At 37.5% G+C, this 20,011-nt stretch overlaps 2 protein-coding genes across 3 annotated transcripts in view; one reads left to right on the top strand and one right to left on the bottom strand.

Annotated features, from left to right (window-relative positions):
* The window catches only part of LOC118262821 (prion-like-(Q/N-rich) domain-bearing protein 25), a 39,165-nt gene extending 24,912 nt beyond the window's left edge, over positions 1–14,253 (top strand). For both annotated transcript variants that reach the window (XM_035574436.2, XM_035574435.2), the window contains exons 2-8: positions 101–257; positions 9,763–9,897; positions 10,346–10,483; positions 10,738–10,867; positions 11,283–11,419; positions 12,416–12,612; positions 13,551–14,253. In XM_035574436.2, the coding sequence (XP_035430329.1) occupies positions 191–257; positions 9,763–9,897; positions 10,346–10,483; positions 10,738–10,867; positions 11,283–11,419; positions 12,416–12,612; positions 13,551–13,721 (975 nt within the window). In that variant the 5' untranslated portion in view covers positions 101–190 and the 3' untranslated portion in view covers positions 13,722–14,253. The remainder of the gene's footprint in view (positions 1–100; positions 258–9,762; positions 9,898–10,345; positions 10,484–10,737; positions 10,868–11,282; positions 11,420–12,415; positions 12,613–13,550) is intronic.
* On the bottom strand, positions 13,568–19,478 carry LOC118262820 (octopamine receptor-like). Its single transcript, XM_050697593.1, has 9 exons — positions 19,402–19,478; positions 18,561–18,812; positions 17,303–17,567; positions 16,791–16,938; positions 16,262–16,344; positions 15,679–15,771; positions 15,233–15,336; positions 14,734–14,925; positions 13,568–13,715 (listed from the first exon to the last, which is right to left on the bottom strand). The coding sequence occupies exons 2-8, from the start codon at positions 18,793–18,795 to the stop codon at positions 14,735–14,737; spliced, it is 1,119 nt and encodes a 372-aa protein (XP_050553550.1). The 5' UTR covers positions 18,796–18,812; positions 19,402–19,478; the 3' UTR covers positions 13,568–13,715; position 14,734.
* Positions 19,479–20,011: the final 533 nt, after the last annotated feature.

Raw genomic sequence — 20,011 nt, 5'->3', positions numbered from 1 at the left:
CGTGATGAGTATTTTTCCTATCACATTAATCATAGAGATGTGATAATGTTATCTTATCTTCTCATTATACCTACTATAATTATTTTACCTTTTTTCCTAGACGTGACTTGGTGTGCGCGTGAGTTGCGGTCCCGAGTGTCGCCCGACCTCTCCCGACGTTTGCCGATCGCCCCCGAACCCTTTTCGGAAAATGAAGGGATGGGAAATTGTTTTCTTAGCCCTTCTGGGCTTCGCTTTGGGGCAAGGACCGGAAAAACGTGAGTAGTTTTTTTTTGTTATTTTTTTTTATTTCAATATTTTTTTTATTTCTATGTATTTTAGCGATTCGTTTTTTATGTGTCTTTGCTGTTAGATAAATTCAAAATTAAATATTCCAAAAATTTGTATTGTTTAACATTAATTATTATGTACTCTCCAAAAGGTATAAAGATGCGTTATTATTTGCCCACATATTAAAATCATATACATTTATGTTATATATGATATATGTATAATATTATTTCCCAATTTAAATTGTCAGCGAGTCTGTCGCCATAAAGCGGCCTCATGCACCCCGACCTATAACCTAGAGAAAAAAAATGTTTGCAAGTTACAATAAAAAACTTACGTTATGTAATTTAGCTTGCGTAAGTACCTATGTACCCGTATAAATACCAAGTACATTGTACCACATAATGGCCATTATTGAATTTTGTAACGATTATTATTTTAAAATCAGTATCTGAAATTGCTTTTTGTACGCAATTTCGGTTCTGACATTTAAGTTGTTTCATACTTAGGTATACTTTTACAAGCATTATGTACTGAATGTTACATAACTATGGACATAATTATAATTATGTACTTATTTAATAATAATCCTTTTGCCATATAATGCTACATTACCACATAATAGGGTAAATGACTTATTTTTATTTTAATGTCCGTTTTGTAGATTATTTTAAAACATTAGACACGTATTTTTTATTTTCTCACGGAAACAAATACTTTCGAAGATATATCGCGTGACGTCACTTCTAGTTACATTTTATACATAGAAATGATGTATTTGCTCCCACTCCTAAACTTTAATTCGTTTTATCTAAGTATTGTTATCTTATATGACAAAATAAAAAAGTACGTGTCAAAATGTTTTTCATTACCTAACTGATGGACTAAATACATTTACACTCAGCTGAAGAATAATATTCATATTCTTATAATAATATTCTTGAGTTGAATAATTTTTAAATTCGCCACAGATGTTGTGCAAGGAATTCTCTATTGTTTTACATCGGTCATTGAATTATTGGATCCTAATTACCGTAAGAATCTTGACATACTGATTGATACGGAACAAACCAATTTACTTCTCTATTATTTCTATTTTAATTTATGTTCATTCTTGATGTGGGTCCTTGCAGTCGTGACTACTAAGCCTGACATTGCACTTTTTCTATAAATTTACTAATTTCATAAAGAGTGAGAATTCCCCTAGAATTCTCTAAGTGATATATGACCTATCTACCTATAGCTTTTAAGTAAAAAGACCAAAGACTAAAAAATACCATTTACAACAAAAAATTAGAGACCATTACCGTATCTAAACTAAATATTAAACAGCATTATATACTAAAACTAAATAATAAACTTTAACAACATAGACGTATATGTTCATACAACAACTATAATACCGTTTCGACATATTTGCGTGGAGGCTTACAGTTTTATGCCATTGACTCGGTCGGCAAACAGAGCAACCTTTGCTTGTCACGCTTATCAATCTTGTGGGCTGTAAATCACACGTGGTATGTAGGTATATGAGTGATTAGGTACTGTGTACTGTCTAGATGAGAATAGTTCCTAGGTCCTGTGCACTGAGTATGGCATGTAAACGATTTTTTTAAAGAGCGTTACGCCTTTCTCGACTAATCAGAGTCTCTAAGCACAGCGGTCAAAATATTTTAAGTGGATATGGTCAGTAACCCTGATAGGGTATCATCAGAACTTGACATATGAGATATTTATTTACCATCATAGTTTGACCGATAGATATTTTTGTGATGATATTTTCATGGAGTTTTCAAATGTCTCGAGCCGTAGTGTAGTATGGAGCCCTGACTGGCGTCTGCCAAGAGATTTCCTCTCTGTTCAATGCATCTATTTGCGAAAATACATCCTTCATCCTTACATCCTCACTTTTACTTTTTGGACAATATCCCACCTTAATCATTTCTCTTGTGTCGTGGCGCCCAACCAGGGCATGCGCATGATTGCCCAGCCACCGCGCCATGCCCTCAAACTTTATCTCAATCATAAAGGAAATACACACATTACATAAATAAATACTTACGTATCACTTAAATAATTACTTCCCACGAGTTAATAATTATAATTATTTAGAAATCGTTCATCCGTCTCACATTACATTAATTTAACGCAGATTTTATCGATATAGTTATTTAAAGATACAAGTTACTGATCCAGTTATCTCTAACAGTTAATTATATCGGGTCAATTTGACGGACCCGTTTACCTTGTTCCGCATGTACCACTAAGTAAACGTTAATAAGGTCGATTTTCCCGTGAAGTTCATGTTGTTTAAGTAATTCGAAAAAAAGGCATTGTTTGTTTTTCGTAGTGATTTATTTATTTTGAACTGAAACTTTTAGTACATAGTTAAGTGACAATACAAAAAAGATCATCATAAACAGTTTAAGTATAAGTGGCCACTGCTGACCAAAGGCCTCTTCTCGCACGGAGAAGGTTTGAGCACTAATCACCACGCTTGCACAATGCGGGTTGGCGATTTCAAACTTATAATCAGAAATTATAAACCTAGATTTCCTCACGATGTTGTTCTTGACCATTAGTCAGTGGTGTCATGTAAATAGTCTTAGTAATTCAAATTCTTAGAATTCAACTCGGAAAAAGTCATACTGATACTTTGCCGTTGGTAGGTTTCGAACCCATGCGTTCATTCATGAGAAGCGAGTGTCTTAAGCCTCCGGGCCACCACGATATCAAAAAGGATATTATCAGCAACAAAAGAACATGACCTTCCACTGTCCTCACTCTTTGGTAGAGCACGCCCATAGTTCGGTTTCCCCATACTTAGGAGGAGTTTTCCATACTCTCCGCTCTTGGCACTCAGGTTAGAGACATACACACAAACATTCGCATTTATAATATTATTAGTAAGATAAATAACTTGACGTCACGCATTTTTTCAAGATAGGCATAGAAAACCCGCGTATTGACAGTTTTTTTTTCGAGATCTTAGTATAAAAGGTTTCGGATTATCAAAGAACGCTGCTGCATAAATACTACACTATGACCTACCTATTTAGGTACTTCTTACGACTTAGATAACCTTCCACAAGCGTGATGGCATCCAACATCTTTTAAATCACCTCCTTGCTACTAGAATACTGATGTATGCTATCACATGTTCAATTGCTGCCTCGCCTTGCCTTATCCGTGACGCAAAGAGGACAAGGCGATGGCACTCACTCACACAGTTAGTGAATGATTAGACCCTAGAATGAGTCATAGTACTTGTGTAACCGATGGTTAGCTAGTTACTTATAGGTCGACCTGATAAAACTGTGTTTTAAATAGGTATTGATAGTCCACCACCCTTGCATGTGTGGTATTCCCGCACGGAGCAACTCTTTGTGTGATCCACTAATTGTCGTTTCAGGCATGGGTGTTATGTGTATGGGAAGGGGTACGTTTGCACCCACGACCCACGAGAAAATCCTAAAGTGGGGCAACGTTATAAAAAAAAGTCTCTTTAAAAAAACCTTTACGTTAAAAAGCGTTACTGAGTAACGCTTTATAAGTAGGCTATTATCTATCTATCGTTCCTATCAATTCCTATACTACAAATAGACTCTACGACTATGTTATAAAATACTTAGTAGGCTGCGTGACGCCACCGCGTCAGCGTACGCTGCTCATGAGGAAAAGTCTGTGACTCGAAACTACATAGTAGAGCTTTTCTCAGTATTTTTAAGTATCGTAAAATGGGGTGAATAGGGTTCGAGAGGTGAATAGGGTCAGAAGAGGGGTGAATAGGTATAGGGAAATTCTTCATAGTATCTATTCACCCACTCTTCTGTCCCTATTCACCTCTCGATCCCTATTCACCCCATTTTACTGTAGTTAATAAAGTAACATTTCGAATTTTGAATGTATTACAAAATATATAGTATAATAATAGTAAACCGTGATGTGATTCCCGATTGGCTTAGTGCCGTGCAACATGGGTAGTTAACTGCAAAATAAATCGAAATTTTTGTTCGACATACCATTTGTTAAGAACATGTTGTGAGATTAAGTTATTCATATCAAAACATCCGTTAGCCTGCAATAATTGTTACTTATAACTGTAAATATATCTGGAATAAGTTTACGCAAAAATAAATAAGAATGTGGTGAAAGCAATACCGTTCAGAAACTGAAATAACATTATTTACATCTAAAATTAATAAATATCATAATTTCCTGTCAACTACCTATCATTCTCATTCAAATTTAACTCCTACTGTATATATAATAAGTTTTAAAATCCATCATACCTGAGTACCAACTAAAGATTCTAACCGTTATGTACCATTTGCAACACTTGATTCGTTACATTTGAACCGAAGAAGAACCTGCGCGCGCGCATCTCTATCTATACTTACATTATAGTCGCGTATACGCAATTTAGATTATAATATTCGCGCTTTCGTTTTATTTTCGTTCAACGTAAAGCAAATTCCTACTAAGGGTACTGATTGAAATAGAGTAATCTATCAAGTTTCTTGCTCGTTCTTCTCCATAGGAATCTACACCTTTGAAAGGAATGGATCAATATATCTTCGAAAGTCTTTATTTCCATGAGATAATAAAAATACGTGTCTAATGTTTTAATATAATCTAGAAGACGGACATTAAAATAAAAATTAGTCATCAACCATATTGCAATAAATGATTTTGACTTTAATTTGACTTTAATTTAATGGAAACGTAGCCTAAATTCGGTATCCAACGGCAAATGGACACGCCTAATTGAAAACTACGGAAAACCGGGCGAAATTGATTTCATTCCACTCTCTAATTTCCAATAATAACTATTTTCGTGTTACGGTATTTTATGCTTAATGATTATAGGGTAAAGATTGAAAATTATTTGGATACGGATCATTGGGCTGTTATGCTTTTGAGGAACTAATATAAATTTATTATTTTCGTCTGTTTTAATTACCAGTTATAATAATTGGTCTTAGTTTAGTTTGATAATGAATGTAGATTTTTTATTGAATTAATAATGATCGCTCGTAGGTATTTAGTTTTTAAATAATTACGATTTGTTAAAAATAGGCTCACCCTCTATTACATGGGACTTGCGTAACACAAATGATGAAAGTGCGTGCGTGCAATTACGTGTCGTAAAGTGCACCTCTGCCTACCCCTTCGATGATAAACGGCGTGACGTTGCACGATTTGTTCAAAATTGTTATAAGCCCTGTTGTGGCCCGAAATTGATCTAGTAAACGCTTTGAACAGTTGCGTAAAAGTACCTAAGCCTTACTTCAACCTATTTAATTTAATATTATACAACGTAAGTTATAAAACTTATAATACAATTTTCTATCTAATTTTTTTAGCACATTTTTTCATAGTATCGCAATGTAACATCTACATTGTTGCGCACGAGTAACTTTACTAAACCAGTAATCTATTTTGATGTTCCACTGATGCCAATGAGGCTTCAAAACTTGGAAAATATTGAACCCTCGAGTTGGTAAGCAATCTGGGGATTCCGTAGGTGTTTTTCTTAAAGTTTTACAGCCAAAATAATTAGTTTGCCTCAATTAAAAATCTTTGAATTTATAACTATAGATTTTTCACAAAACTTGTGCTAGTTCGTTATTATTTTCTGTCAAAAACAGTAAGTGATCAATCCAAAGCTTTCGGATTACTCTACAATGACAAACATAGGTTTTTTTTGAGGAGGGAAAATCATTCAATGACTTCTCCCGTCTTGGGCGAGGCAAGTTAACCCTCTAGGCAGTCCGCAGCTCCGGTTCGACAAACAGAGACTTAGATCAGCTATTTTGACCGTCAATTGACATATTGAAATGAACTAAATGCTAAATGGTGCTATATTCTATCGGGCCACTCTTTAGAATAGACATCGAAACAAACTCAGAGGTCACAATTCAGTCTCGAAATTTTCGAATATACGCCTCTAGCGATTCTCTCGATTACAAGTGAGTCTCCTAAACACAGATCTCTAAAATAATTGTAAGGTCTCTATCAAAATACCCGGTTTCCACAGTTAAAGCGTGTCGGATTAAATAGATTAACCGCGTTTATCTCACAAAGGAAAGAAACTACCCATTTTTTAATCTCGTGGGTACTCGTGCAAATAAAAAAACAATTGAAATGTCTCTTCAGGCGTAAATAATTAGTTTGGAGTTATAAATCTGTTAAATCCTTTTTTGCGCAATACCTTAAAATAGCATACCTTATTTTATTTAGTTTATTTGGACTCCCAACTAAAGATACACTTATATGCTGAAAGTCTTAATCACAAATCACGTTATGTTTATTACTACATATAATATTTTTATAAAGTACTCGTATAAATATATTCACTTGGGAGCAAGGCAGCGGAGCCGCTAGCGTTAAATATCTTATGTATTTCTTAATTATTTTGTATCGTGACATACTTTCTGCTGCGACAGACATAGAGGTAAAGCTTTAGAAGTTACAGTCACTTTTCGCCAATAATACTTACATGGAGTACCATGGAGTACCTACCATGTACAAAACCTTCATTAATAATAATATGTGGAAAATCATCCAATGACTTCTCCCGCCTTGGGCGAGGCGAGAGGGAGTGTCAGACTCTTACTGACTAAAAACCACCCCGTTCCTACTCCTGCCCATCGAGCCGGAGCCCCGGTAAACCCGCTAGGTAGTCCGCAGCTCCGGATTAGGCATCAGCCCTACTGGGCCCCATCTGTGGTGGTCTGATGGCTCTTTGAGGCGCGCGCAGAACGCGACGCGCCGCACGCACGGGTCTGGTTCTGGTCGGGCGGCGAGCTACCCTTGCTCACCGTCCGCAGACCCGCACTACTTAGTTTCGCTAAAACTCGTGAACGGCGGGACCGATTTGGCTAATTTTGATGTTGAATTATTGGTGGAAGTTAATGAAAGGTTTAGAAGCTGAGAACAAAAACAAGGCGGCACAGTTTGCTGGGATAGCTAGTTTTAATATAATTATAGCAGTTACTAACAAATCAACCAGCACATTAAAAAAAAAACTTAGCAGTAGACAAATTTATCTAAACCTCATAATACCTTACCAAACAAAGCAATAAAATGGTAAGAAAACAATCTACTTTATCTAAAACGGATTAAAATAGAGCAACCTTGCAAACATACTACAAAAAATGGCCTTCAACCAATAAAAAATATAGCCACGTACACTGCTGGCCATAAAATAGTGAACACTTGTAATATGTTTGTTTTACATTGATTACACTTGTGTGCAAACAACCTTATCAACAAGTAACTGATAATAATCTATTATAATGTATCAGTTCGAATAATTTCCGTGTTGTCATATCAACTAGGGGAAAATGAGACAATATTTATTTGGTAAATAAGAAGTGTAATGCTTTCTTTGCAAATATTGGACTGTTTTTTATGCACTGACTTGTAATTATTAACATAAGGATTCAAATTAAGAAGCCCATAAACAGTCCTCTGCTGGACTTCAGCCCCAAATCAGGTTCGGCGCTTTGATTGGTTGGTTTATTTGAGCCGGCCAATCAGAACGCCGAACGCACTCTCGTTTCGATTACTTTAAACGTAAAGCGAACTTGTACTAAGGGTACAGATACTCTAAATACTGGTTTGCTATCATTTGTAGGCTTAGCAGGGGGTTGGAGATCGCAGTTTAAAATGTTCAGGTTTATCAGAGATCGCTACTGATTGTCTCTGTCAAATGTTTAGTCTCTGAGTCAACTCTTAGATGATCCGCAGAAAGAGAAGGAGACTGGAGAAGCGGTGACAAAATAAATTCTACTCTGACGTTACTATTCGGCCTAGGGTGCTTTTCCACCAGAGATGTGCTATGTAGCTATGCTACGAAGATGTAATAGCTAAGCTGTGAAACTATGTGACCGTTTCCACTGAAACTAAACTATGTAGCTGTGCGAGGAACATGCGCAGCTTGAGTATGCGATGCATCTTGTCATATAAAACATAGCTTAGCTGAATTCGTTTCCACCTGTACACTATGCTATGTGTACCAATGAATATGATTGATGGAAGCCAAGCGCATCCACAGCAACGGAGCATAGCACATCTCTGGGGGAAAAATGAACTATTAAAAATTTCGAGGAAAATATTTGACTGTTTTAAAAGGTACCTATTTAAACAGTGACTGGGTTACACGGAAGTCTCACGGAGTTTTATTATAAGTTATAGGTAGTCAAATATTTCAATGCGGAAAAAGTGGCACACTAAAAATACGACTGTGACCGTATTGCATACTTCTTTATATTTTATTTTTATTGCAGAATTGATTGCAATGTGACACTGAAATAAATCCATTGTCATGATTTATCTATAAGTAAATACCGATGCATGAAGTGCAAAATATTTAGTTACCTGTTTTTTGCATCGCTGTATCTGCAGTTTATATTCAGCCGCATACTAGATATTTAAATCTACCAATCTCTAGGTGGCCCAGAGGGTTAAGGCACTGTTTTTTAGTATGCGGGTTCGAAACCCACACATGGCTAGTACTTTGGCTTTTTTCGAGTTATATGTACTTTCTAAGATCTGATCACCACTGACAAACGGTTAAGTAAAATATCGTGAGGAAACCTGTGTTTGAGATCATTTAGTAAGCGTAGTGATTAATGCTGAAATCTTCTCCATGTGACAAGAGGCTTCGGTCAGCAGTCATGATATTTATTAATTATATTCAGAAAAAAAAACATATTATTATTTTAAGAAATTTATGATTGAAATCTTTCATATTCAATCTTCAAATTCTTAAAATCACATTCACATCTATCTGCAACCGTGGTCTAGCTCACAAAAATAAAACCAAAATGTATTATTTTCGAAACGAATTCATTACAATCTGCATTCATTTTTCTCTTCATTTTTAACAATAGACTACATACATTAAGACTGAAGTAACATGAACAATCTCATACATTAATCAATTGCAAATTAGTTGCAATATTTCATATATTTTCCATATCTTCTGTGGAACGAAATAGGTATGCGGTGAGACTAGACAGAAGGAATGTACAAAAGTTAATGACGTCATCAATAATAATATAATAAGTGCTAATATGGTCGTATAGTCACGCCTTTTATCCCCGAAGGAGTAGGCAGAAGTGCACATTACGGCACGTAATGCCACTGTACAATGTACGATTTGTACATCAACTTTTTGTGTAATAAGTCTCATGTAATAGGATGGAGGAGGAGGATGAGTCTATTGCCATATACTGGGCAAAATTCCAGACTCCATCCTACTACTGAGAAATTTTCGACGCGCGGAAAAATGCGCAAAAAAAAACAAAATGGCTGTCTGTCAGTCAGTCCTCTAGTGAAGCTATTCGCTCGTTCCGAAGTGTAGATTCCTATGGAGAAGAACAAGCAAGAAACTCCAAAGGTTACCTTTTCAATCAGATTCACAATACAATTCTTGGTTACATTAAACAAAAACTTAATAAAATAATATTTAAATTGTTACAGGTCGGACAGGCAATGTATGCAGTGTGGATATGGACTGCCCAGACAACGCGTTCTGTCGCCTGAACAGCTACTGTGTCTGCAAGGATGGATTCGTGTACGCAGCTGTTAATAGCACACACAAGGGCTGTTTGAAAGGTAGGCACTTTTCTTAGTTTTCTTTCTATGTGTTAGTTCATTTGAGTGATCTGAGGTAATCAATATTTAAGTGGGGGGAGCTATGTTTCGGCAGGAATGGGTCGGCTCGACCGGAGTGATACCACGGCCCCACAGAAAACCACTTGAATCAACGCTTGCGTTGTGTTTCCTTGTGTGAGTGAGGTTGCCGCCTTCCCAATCCCCGATTCCCTAACAACCCTTAAAGTCCTAACCCCCAAAAGGCGGGAAACGCACTTATAACGCCTCTGGTGTTTTGGGTGTCCATGGGCGGATCCCATGGACTCATCATCAGGTGATCCGTCTGCTCTTTTACCGGCTTATACCATAAAAAAACGATTACTCTGGATACGTCTAACTAACTCACTAAACTACATACTTGTAAAATAAATATCAAAACTCAACATTATTAAAATTATTTAATTTCCAGAGGCTCGTATCGGCGAGGAGTGCGTGCAGCACATCCAGTGTCACTCCACTACAGGCATCCACTCGGAGTGCACCAACGGAGTATGCGCCTGCGCACCCAACGCGCACTTCGAAGACGACAGGTGTTATGAGACCGCCGGTTAGTTTTTGAACATAAATATTATGCTGTACTAACTTCAGTCAGCTCATATCCTGTCTGTTTACGTACCAAATTTCATCAAAATCCGTTCAGTAATTTCAGCGTGATTGATGGAACATCCAAACATCTAAATAAACTTTCATATTTATAATATTAGTGTGATTTTTGTTTGCTAAGTTTAAAAAGTCTTAAATTAGTATGACATTTTAATTAAACACATTTTTAATTATAATATACATTTAATTGTATTCCAGTTATCGGCGACCGCTGCGTGGTGGACCAAAACTGCTATTTGGGAGACCAGAGCATCGAGCGCCAGGCGTTCTGCGTGCGAGGATACTGCACATGTCAGCTGCAGTTCAGTCCTAGGGACAATGGGACGAGGTTAGTAATTGCATTAACAGTTACTTCAATACCCTTACTTTGATTTACGTTTAAAGTAATCGAAACGAAAGCGCGTTTGGCTCTTTGATTGGTTAATTCATTCAAGCCAGCCAATCAAAACGCCGAACGCACCCATTTCGCTTTCGCTCAACGTAAAGTAAAAACTCGTACTAAGGGTACTGGTATATATCAATGAGCTCCTCTCTATGACTCTTTTATCTCTTGAAAATAATACTTGTATGATACCCAGAGACGCTTTAAACAGAGAGGAGTGGAACGAGGGTAGGAAGGCCTTTGCCCTGCAGTGGGACGATCATGGCTGAAACCTAAATCTACTCTAATGATACCCAGCCAGCTCACATCGAAAATCTTCTTTCTTTAATTTAAAACTGATCCACATTAATATCACCCGCAGATGTGTCCGCGACGCAACATTAGGCGAGGAGTGTGAGGATCAGATGCAGTGCGCCGGCGCAGGTCTGGAGTGTAGAGGCACGTGTCGCTGCAGGGACAACTGGGTGGCTCATAATGGCACCAACTCCTGTGTTGAATGTGAGTAGCAATTGCTACCTATGGGCCATATGACACGAGATAGTTATGTTACACCGCTTCAAACTGAAATCTGAAGTCAAATAAATCGTCAAACGTCACATCTCTTACCCCCGAAGGGGTAGGCAGAAGTGCAAATTAATAATTAATGGCACATGTGCCACTGTACTATGTACACCCGGGAATCGAACTCGAGACCACCTTTTTTTGAGGGGTAAATCATCCAATGACTTCTCTCGCCTTGGGAGAGGCGAGACGGAGTGTCAGACTTATTGAGCCCCGGTAAACCAGTTAGGTACTCCGCAGCTCCGGATCAGAACTCGAGAACTTTTGCCCGACAGTTACATTTGCGACCAGTCGACCAACGAGGCAGTCTAATGAGACTGAAATGTGACCTTATTTCATCACCTTATTAAACCTAATCCTTGACCGAAATCTTTCACTAATTAGACCCTTCAATGGAATCACGTACAACGTGTTAGAAGCCCTTAATATGATTACTATAGTAATTTGATTAGCGAGGCCCTTGATGTGGGGGCGTTAATTTTAAGGGCCTACACCTGCTTTTGTGATTAATTGATGATTAGAATACTATCAGACAGTTAGTATAAAATGGGGCCGAGGTCATAGGTACTTCATGGGTAATATGTGTTATTGCCTGAAAAATTTAATTATTTATTGTGAGTCTTCACATTTCATCAATTTCTCAACTCATTGTGACGTAGGTACTCTAAATCACAATTTGAGGTTGTGTTTCAATATGATGCTCGATATTATACTAGTACCTTTTTTATTAAGAATTTTACGAGTTTGCTTACAGAATATTATGCCCCAAATAAAACTTTTCCGATCGGACTTTTCCAAATTCGAACCCCAATATCCTTCTCGTCAGTGATGACTAGATTAATTAGTCTTCTTCTATTACGTATATAGAAACACCGATGGGTGTATCTATAAAATAACACAGTCCAAATAACAATGGTTTTTTACATTTTACAGCCGTAAAAGCCTTAAACGACCCGTGTGAGTACGACGTGCAGTGCGACGGCCTGGCCGGACTGCCGGACGCACGGTCGCCGGGCGCGGCGCTGTGTCTGGGCGGGACGTGCGCGTGCGCATACAGCGCGCGCGCCGCCGGCACTCCGGCACGGTGCTGGCATAAACGTCGGCCCGGACAGGAGTGTAAGAGGGATGAGGTATGTTAGAATTTTTATTATACATAATTACCATACATTGAGAAAAATTTCAAACGATTTTACTGTCAATTTCTCGAAGGTACTTTGTCAGACTCTGTTATCAAATCCTACAAGCTAACGACTACTTTATAAACGAGCCATTATTGTAGATTTTTGCTTGCCATAGAATCTCTAGGGGTCGTAAAATCAACAATAGATAACATCAGCATCACTGAGGCATTATGATCAATCTTTTGTACTGACGCAAACGGAGTTGACAAATATTTTTCTTTTGTTTTTTTGGAACCACGGTGGGATTATTATGCTAGAGTTATATGATTGTGTTCTTACGATGTGTCCTCATCTGGGCGAATCGACGTCTGCGAACCGCCTGCGATTATCTTGCGATGTGTTCGCAAGCTGCTTGCGAGGAGTGAATGCTGCATTCGGTAGATGTGGACGTACCATTACAATATTAATTCATTAATTTTTATGGGTTTTGTACTTCAAATTGTTCAGAACAACTGCCTCTCTACCTCTTAGAACTAAATCACGCCTGACGAAAAGATGATATTCATTAATGTGCTCAGTAAAACAAAACCAGTTAATTCTAATTAATTTTATTTATCACATTTTACATATTCACACATTCTTATGCCTAACATTAATACATGGTCACACATAATTAACGTTACAATAGTTGATCGCTAATAATTGAAAATTGTTATGGTTATTTTGCAAGAATTCACAATTTACGATTACAAAACTGTAGGTACCCTTAGTATGAGTTTACTTCACGCTTAAAATAATCGATTGGCCGGCTCAAATAAACCAACCAATTAGAACACGGAACGCGCTCTCGTTTCTATTACTTTTAACGAAAAGCAAACTCATATTAAGGCTACTAAGGGTAATAACGCTTAATAATTTCTGCTCCTAACCACCGTTTCTTCTTCCAGGAATGCGTATCAGAAGAGAACGAGCCAGGATACTGCCTCTCCGGCCGCTGCACGTGCAAGAATTGCTCCCCAGACGCCAAAGACTTCGGTGGCGCCGCCACAGTCTCCCGCCCGTCATTACTCCTGTCGGCCATCTTGGCAATCGCCGCCATCTTGAGATACCAGCTGTAAACAAACGTCAATTTTGTTAATTTATTATCGTTTTGTGTTTAAGGAGAAATGATATTAATTGGCTCGATTGAGTTTTAGACATTCGTGGGACCTAAGTTGAAGTCCTTCCAGTTACAAAAATGTTAATTAATGTACCTAATAATTTATTTGTAAGCAGCCATTTTGTTGAAAACAAATGCTTAAATATCGAAAAGAAAGTTCAGAAGTAAAATCGAACAAAATATACTTTATAGGCCTTGTAATAAGGCCTAATGTTTCAAAATTTCAATAAAAACTAATATATCGCACAATTCTAGTTGATAGTGATGTTGTTAATTGTTTGTAGTCTATTCAAATTTTATGTAAGTTGTAAATAATTGTTGTTGTTTTAATAAAGAAACATGTTGTTTATAAGCGTAGTATAAAAATCACGAGAAACAGTATTTTGCGAGTGCAATTTTATATATTTTCGTTTTAATTATGAATGGGTAGCGATTATGCCAAAGAAGTGTACACAAATATTGAATGTGTAAATAAATATTATTTATTTTAATTTTGCTTTTATTTATTTGCCCTGTCCTGTTCAGGTCCTGATCAGTACTCTTAATATGACTTTGCTTTACTAACTGTAGAGCCCATTGGGCGCCCTGATTGGCCGGCTCCAATATACCAACCAAACAGAACGCCGAACGCGCTCTCGTTTCGATTAACTCTCGCACTGACAAAATTCCAGACTTGCCAGACATTGTCATTATTTACTGCCGAAATTAGTAACTGCTCTTAATCCAGATCTAATCAGATATCTTGACCGCTGATTATTAATTCAGGCAGCTACCAATACTAATCATCATAAACAATTAAGTTCTAGTTTAAATCAGTGAGCAATATCTATCGAGCACGGGATCTCACTAAATCCGAATCAACAATTTTATCCTTACCTCAACCGCAAAAAGCTTTAAACAGAGAAGAGTGGAAGGAGGGTTGGGAGGCCTTTGCCCTGCAGTGGGACGACCATGGCTAAAATTGAAATTACCTCAACAGCAGGTTCGAACATTCGGCGTCAAAGGCACTTCAGCACGAACAGAGCTGGTCAATGAAGCGTGCAGTGCCTTCCTGACGCTAGGAGAGGCTGCTGCGTAGACCAACGGGTTCAGTGCCGAGTTGGTGAACCCCAGCCAAGTGCACACCTGCCAGATTGGCTCCCAGACGCAATGGCAGAGGGCGTCTGAAAAATGTTTAGGAATATTTAGAAAATGGCACGCTTGTAGTTCTGAAAGACAGATTTGAAAAATCATTTATTTTTTTCTATCCCGAGTATCTTACTCTAGCATCAAAAGACAAAAACGCTATTATCAAAAAAGGTGTACACTAAATAAATTGAGCATTCAAAAATAAATAATCGATTTTAATAATGAAAGTTTATCGATTAATTAAATATTCGATCGTACTTAAACTTGTTCAACGTTCAAAGCATTGCAGGTTGATTTATATCATCAATATTTAAATAAAAGTCCACAAAATGCTGCACTCACCAACTGGCAGCACAATGAAGAATGGTGTCCAGCAGAACAGGAACAGCCCCATCAGCCTGATGATGGTGCGGGTGGCGCGCTGCTGACGAGACACGATGGAGCTTCTGTAAGTCATACCAAAAAAATTAGACAGTAAAGTAAAAGAAATGTCGATAAATTACTGATATAGTGCAAATATAAACATGCTTAATATATCAAGGACCCAGACCACCATAGATAGAGCCCAGTAGGGATGATGCCAGATCCGGAGCTGCGGATAACCTAGCGGGTTTACCGCCTCCGGCACGAAAAACAGGAGTAGGAACGGGGTGGTATTAGTCAGTTAAAGTCTCACACTTCCGGAAGAAGTCATTGGACGATTATATAATCTCAAAAAAAACCAATGACCACTTTCTATTATTCTAAAGTAGCTAAAACTCGAACAGAAGTAATTTTGAGTTACTTACGGAGCTCCTGGGTGTTTAGCTGGAGAAGCTGCAGTGAGCTCGGCGGTTGTTGCTAGTGTATTCATGTTAATGTCTTTCGGAGATGATGGTACTCTGGAACATGCGACATACTCGTATACACATTTAGAAGCAACATTAGACGTAGGATAAAATAAAACAAAAACATATACACATGACACCAAAAAAAATTAATAATCAACTTCAATGTGAGACAAACAGCAGTTTTGTAGAAAACAGATTATGTGCTAACTAGTCACAATTACGGCGCGGAACGTGGTGGTTTTTAGTCAATAAAAATCTAAAGATGAAGGGAAAGGTGACAGGGGACACCCCTCCCTTCATCCAAGGCGGGAGAAGACATTGGATGATTTTCTCCCTTAAAAAAAATAGTCACAATACCCATGATAGCCTTTAGCTGTACTATGGGCCTTTACATAAGATTTTCCATGATTTTCACGTTTCTCAAGCGTACGCGCTTCTGACCGATCTATGCTATAAATATCTACGTAGTATCTTAATCGGTTTTTATGATCGTAAGAACAAATAGGAATAAGTAAAAGTTCCATATAAATTAGGTACTTACTCAGTATTAGTCTGGTCAGGTAAGTTTACCAGCTCCGTGGTAACAGTAGTACTCCTTCTTAACGCCGATGTAGTAGCTTTACCCTGAAACAGAATATTTCAATATTAAGTGTTGTGTATCAGATTTGAACGCAGACAACACCAACGGCAAGAACGATGGGTCTATTGATCTCGATGATAGCTCAGCACCCAGAATTAAAAATGTTTCACTATAAGTCGTATGTCATTAATGTATAAGTTTTTAAATAAGCAATCTGAATAATGTATTAAAGTAATTCATATTTTAACAGGTATAAGTTTTTATCCTACAATGTAAGTGTTTTGCCTCTCGCTGTAAATTCGCATATGGATTTAAATAAATAAATAAATTGAAAATACAGTACGGTGCTATGAACCGTTTGAATAAAAATGAAAAATGCACAACTACATGACTGTTTCAGAACAGTAATTACTAGACTAAAACGACATAATAGTAGCAAACTACGCCATATATTTAAATCAATTTATCTATTAGTAATAAGTAAACTTACCACTTGACTGTTGTCTGAACCCTGCACCGCTCCTCGATGTGACCGTATCTCCAGCGGCACGGAGAGGGCGCACAGAATCCTTGCGTACAGCACCACCATCATTACAGCAGGCAGGTAGAACGATAGGGAAGCGCAGTAGAACGCGTAGCTGGAAACCAGATGGAATAACATAAACAACCTCCGAAGGTGTATCTTGGCACCCACTTTCTGCTAGTTACAAAAAATATTAGCGAGCAAAATTAGGGTGCTTTTTCACCAGAGATGTGCTATGCTATGTGGCTGTGGATGTGTTTGGCTTCCACCAATCATATTCATTGGTACACACAGCTTAGCACTGGTGGAAATGGACTCTGCTAAGCTATGTTTTGTATATGGAAACATACTACTCGTATCGATACATCGCATACTCGAGCTGCGCATCTTCCTAACACAGCTACTTTGCGGTGCATCTTCATAGCATATTTATAGTTCCTAAATAATACTGGGACATTAAAGGACTCATAATTGCTCACCCAATATGCGTATTATCAGGACATCCTTTCTCCACTCCAATCTGCGAGGTCTTGGGGGATGGTATGAATGCGGTTGGCAGTGCCACGGTCAAGGAGACAGGCCAGACCAGACAAGCGAACAGTCTAGCTAACTTAGCTCGCCTGGCTCGAGCCAACGGAGCTGTGATGCCGCACCAGCGCTCCCAGCCCAAGCAGCAGAGAGACAGGATGGATGCTGTGCAGCACGTGATGTCCATGATCTTCCAGCAGCTGCAGATTATCCAGTCTGGAGTCGAAATGGATGTATATTGAATCAGATAGTTGGAAACCAAGTGTAGGCAAACTATGTTAAATAATTAAAAATAAGCATTTGTAGGGACATTACATGTGTACATGTTTAGGCGGAAAGGTTTGTTATATAAACAAACGGGTGTTATGTTAAATAATTAAAAAATGTGTTATGTATCACATTAAATACATATAATATGTCGTGGTTACTTTGATTTATCCAAAAGTGTTTGGGGCCCATTCTACATATGAAGACTAAGTGAGGGCACATACAGCTGGCTTTCTAGAATGGGTCCCGACTGCTTCAATTTTACGATGACTTTCTTGTTTTAGGGGTTTTTCATTTTCATATTACAATAAAGAAACGCAGACGGGTTTTTAGTTTTTTAAATTACCTTTTTTATTTTATTTTCTTTTAGTTTTATTATTTTTCAATTTTGATATATCTAGTGTCACTCTCACAGTAAATACGAATCAAACGACCTCTATCAAGCTGAAATCCATCGAGTCGTTCAGGCTAGAGAGTGAGCAATATTCAAATTTGGCGCCAAAAATCCGCCATTTTATTTTTTTATTATTTTTATACATATATCCAGTGTCACTCTCACAGTAAATACGAATCTAACGACACCTCTCAAGCCAAAATCCATCAAGCCGTTTAGGCTGCAGAGCGTGCCAAACAATTATACATACATACATACTCTCGAAAACATAACCCTCCTTCTGGCGCAGTCGGGTAAAAAGAATTATTGCTGTAATTGGACCATGTAGGTATGTATGTGTGCTAGAGTTGAGTCATGTACATATACGCCCACAAAATGTTAAATAGGTATTATAAAAAAGTGGAAACTCTAGTGAAAATTACATTAAAATACAAAATAACCATAACGCTTGTTAATGTTTATATTAATGATTTTCGATAGTTACTGCAAAATCATGATACATAATATATACACATATTAAGTAGAATTTACACACATTTGCCACTTACTGGATTGAAACACAAACAGCTCCCTCGCAGCAGCGACGGGCAGCACAAAGAAGCCGACCAGTAGATCGGCTGTAGCTAAACTGGCGAGCGGGTAGTGCGCGGGCGCAGTGCGCGTGCGTCGCAGTGCTATCAGCACGGCGATGTTGCCGACGGTGGTGACGGTAGCCAGGGCGGCCATCGCTGCTGCCATCGCACACCATCGGGACGTCAGCCCGCCACGAGCTTCGATACTCATGTTTGAATTATTGTTACCTGTGATAACAATACTGTGTTATGTATGACTCATCCAGACTCTGGCGAGACGCTTCCTATTAGCCTAAGATCACTATAACATCGTCCTTCACCGATCTGTGTAGTGAACAAAAATTACTCGATAGATAATTTAGTTTAATAAAACACTTTTTTTAAGAGACTAACCGCCACCGTACTCAGAGTAATTGAATGGTTACTTAACCCAATCTTTAGCAATTGTTTTCCATACAAAATCGTTACTAAGGAATAGTTTAAGTAAGCATTAAATGACTCTGAGTGTGGCAGTAAGTTTCTAAGAGTGCTACTATCAGCTACCCGATATCTATTAAATGTGCAGTCCCTTAGATACCCGCTGAGAGAGCGAGGGTAGTGATAAAACATGATGCATTATTATACTCTGTCGTCTCAACTCATGTCGTCCAATACCAACTTGTATCTTCTTGTATAATCTACTCATTACATGAAAATAATATAATCAAATTATCACATTCACTGTAAATGTTTGCGTTTTTATTATACGGGACTGTCGTCTTACTAAATACTAAAGAAAATACAACTATGTATTGTTTAGTACTCGTCTAGTACTCACCCTAATATGAAATAAATCTCCCTCACATTATATTACACACAATAACTTTTAACTTTATCATCACATCATAATATTATTATAAGATTTCACGTATTTTCTTAACTACAAATTTTAATAAAATCTACCGTATCTAAATATCACTGTCTTATGCCTAGTATTTAGTCATACACTACTTTTTTACTTATAAACTTATTATTGAAGTCACTAGTAGAAAAAGTCTAAAATTTTATCTCAAAATCACTACTATATTTTTCTTTTATTTCTTGAATGGCAACCGAGTCTCCAATACAGTGTTGTCGACTATACTGCCTGTACTTTATAGGTAATAGTGAAGTAAAATATTGTGATAAAATTGAGGGTATGTGAAAATTAATATAAAATTATTGACGTTTAATTTTTGTGCTACAAGCACGGTAGGTAGATGATTTGAATTTCGTGTCTGTTGCTTTATTTTAATCAACCAATCAAGTGGCCACTGCTGACCAAAGGCCGCTTCTCACACAGAGAAGGTTTGAGTATCAATAAGCACGTTTGCTTAATGCAGGTTGGTGATTTCTTCATTCAAACTTATAACGTTTTTAATTATTTTAATTAATACGTTTTCAATTAA

This window comes from Spodoptera frugiperda, chromosome 12 (assembly GCF_023101765.2).
Source record: "Spodoptera frugiperda isolate SF20-4 chromosome 12, AGI-APGP_CSIRO_Sfru_2.0, whole genome shotgun sequence".
Taxonomy (NCBI): Eukaryota; Metazoa; Arthropoda; class Insecta; order Lepidoptera; family Noctuidae; genus Spodoptera; species Spodoptera frugiperda.
Note: the sequence above shows the minus strand (reverse complement) of the source record. Positions and strands in the feature narration are given on the sequence as shown.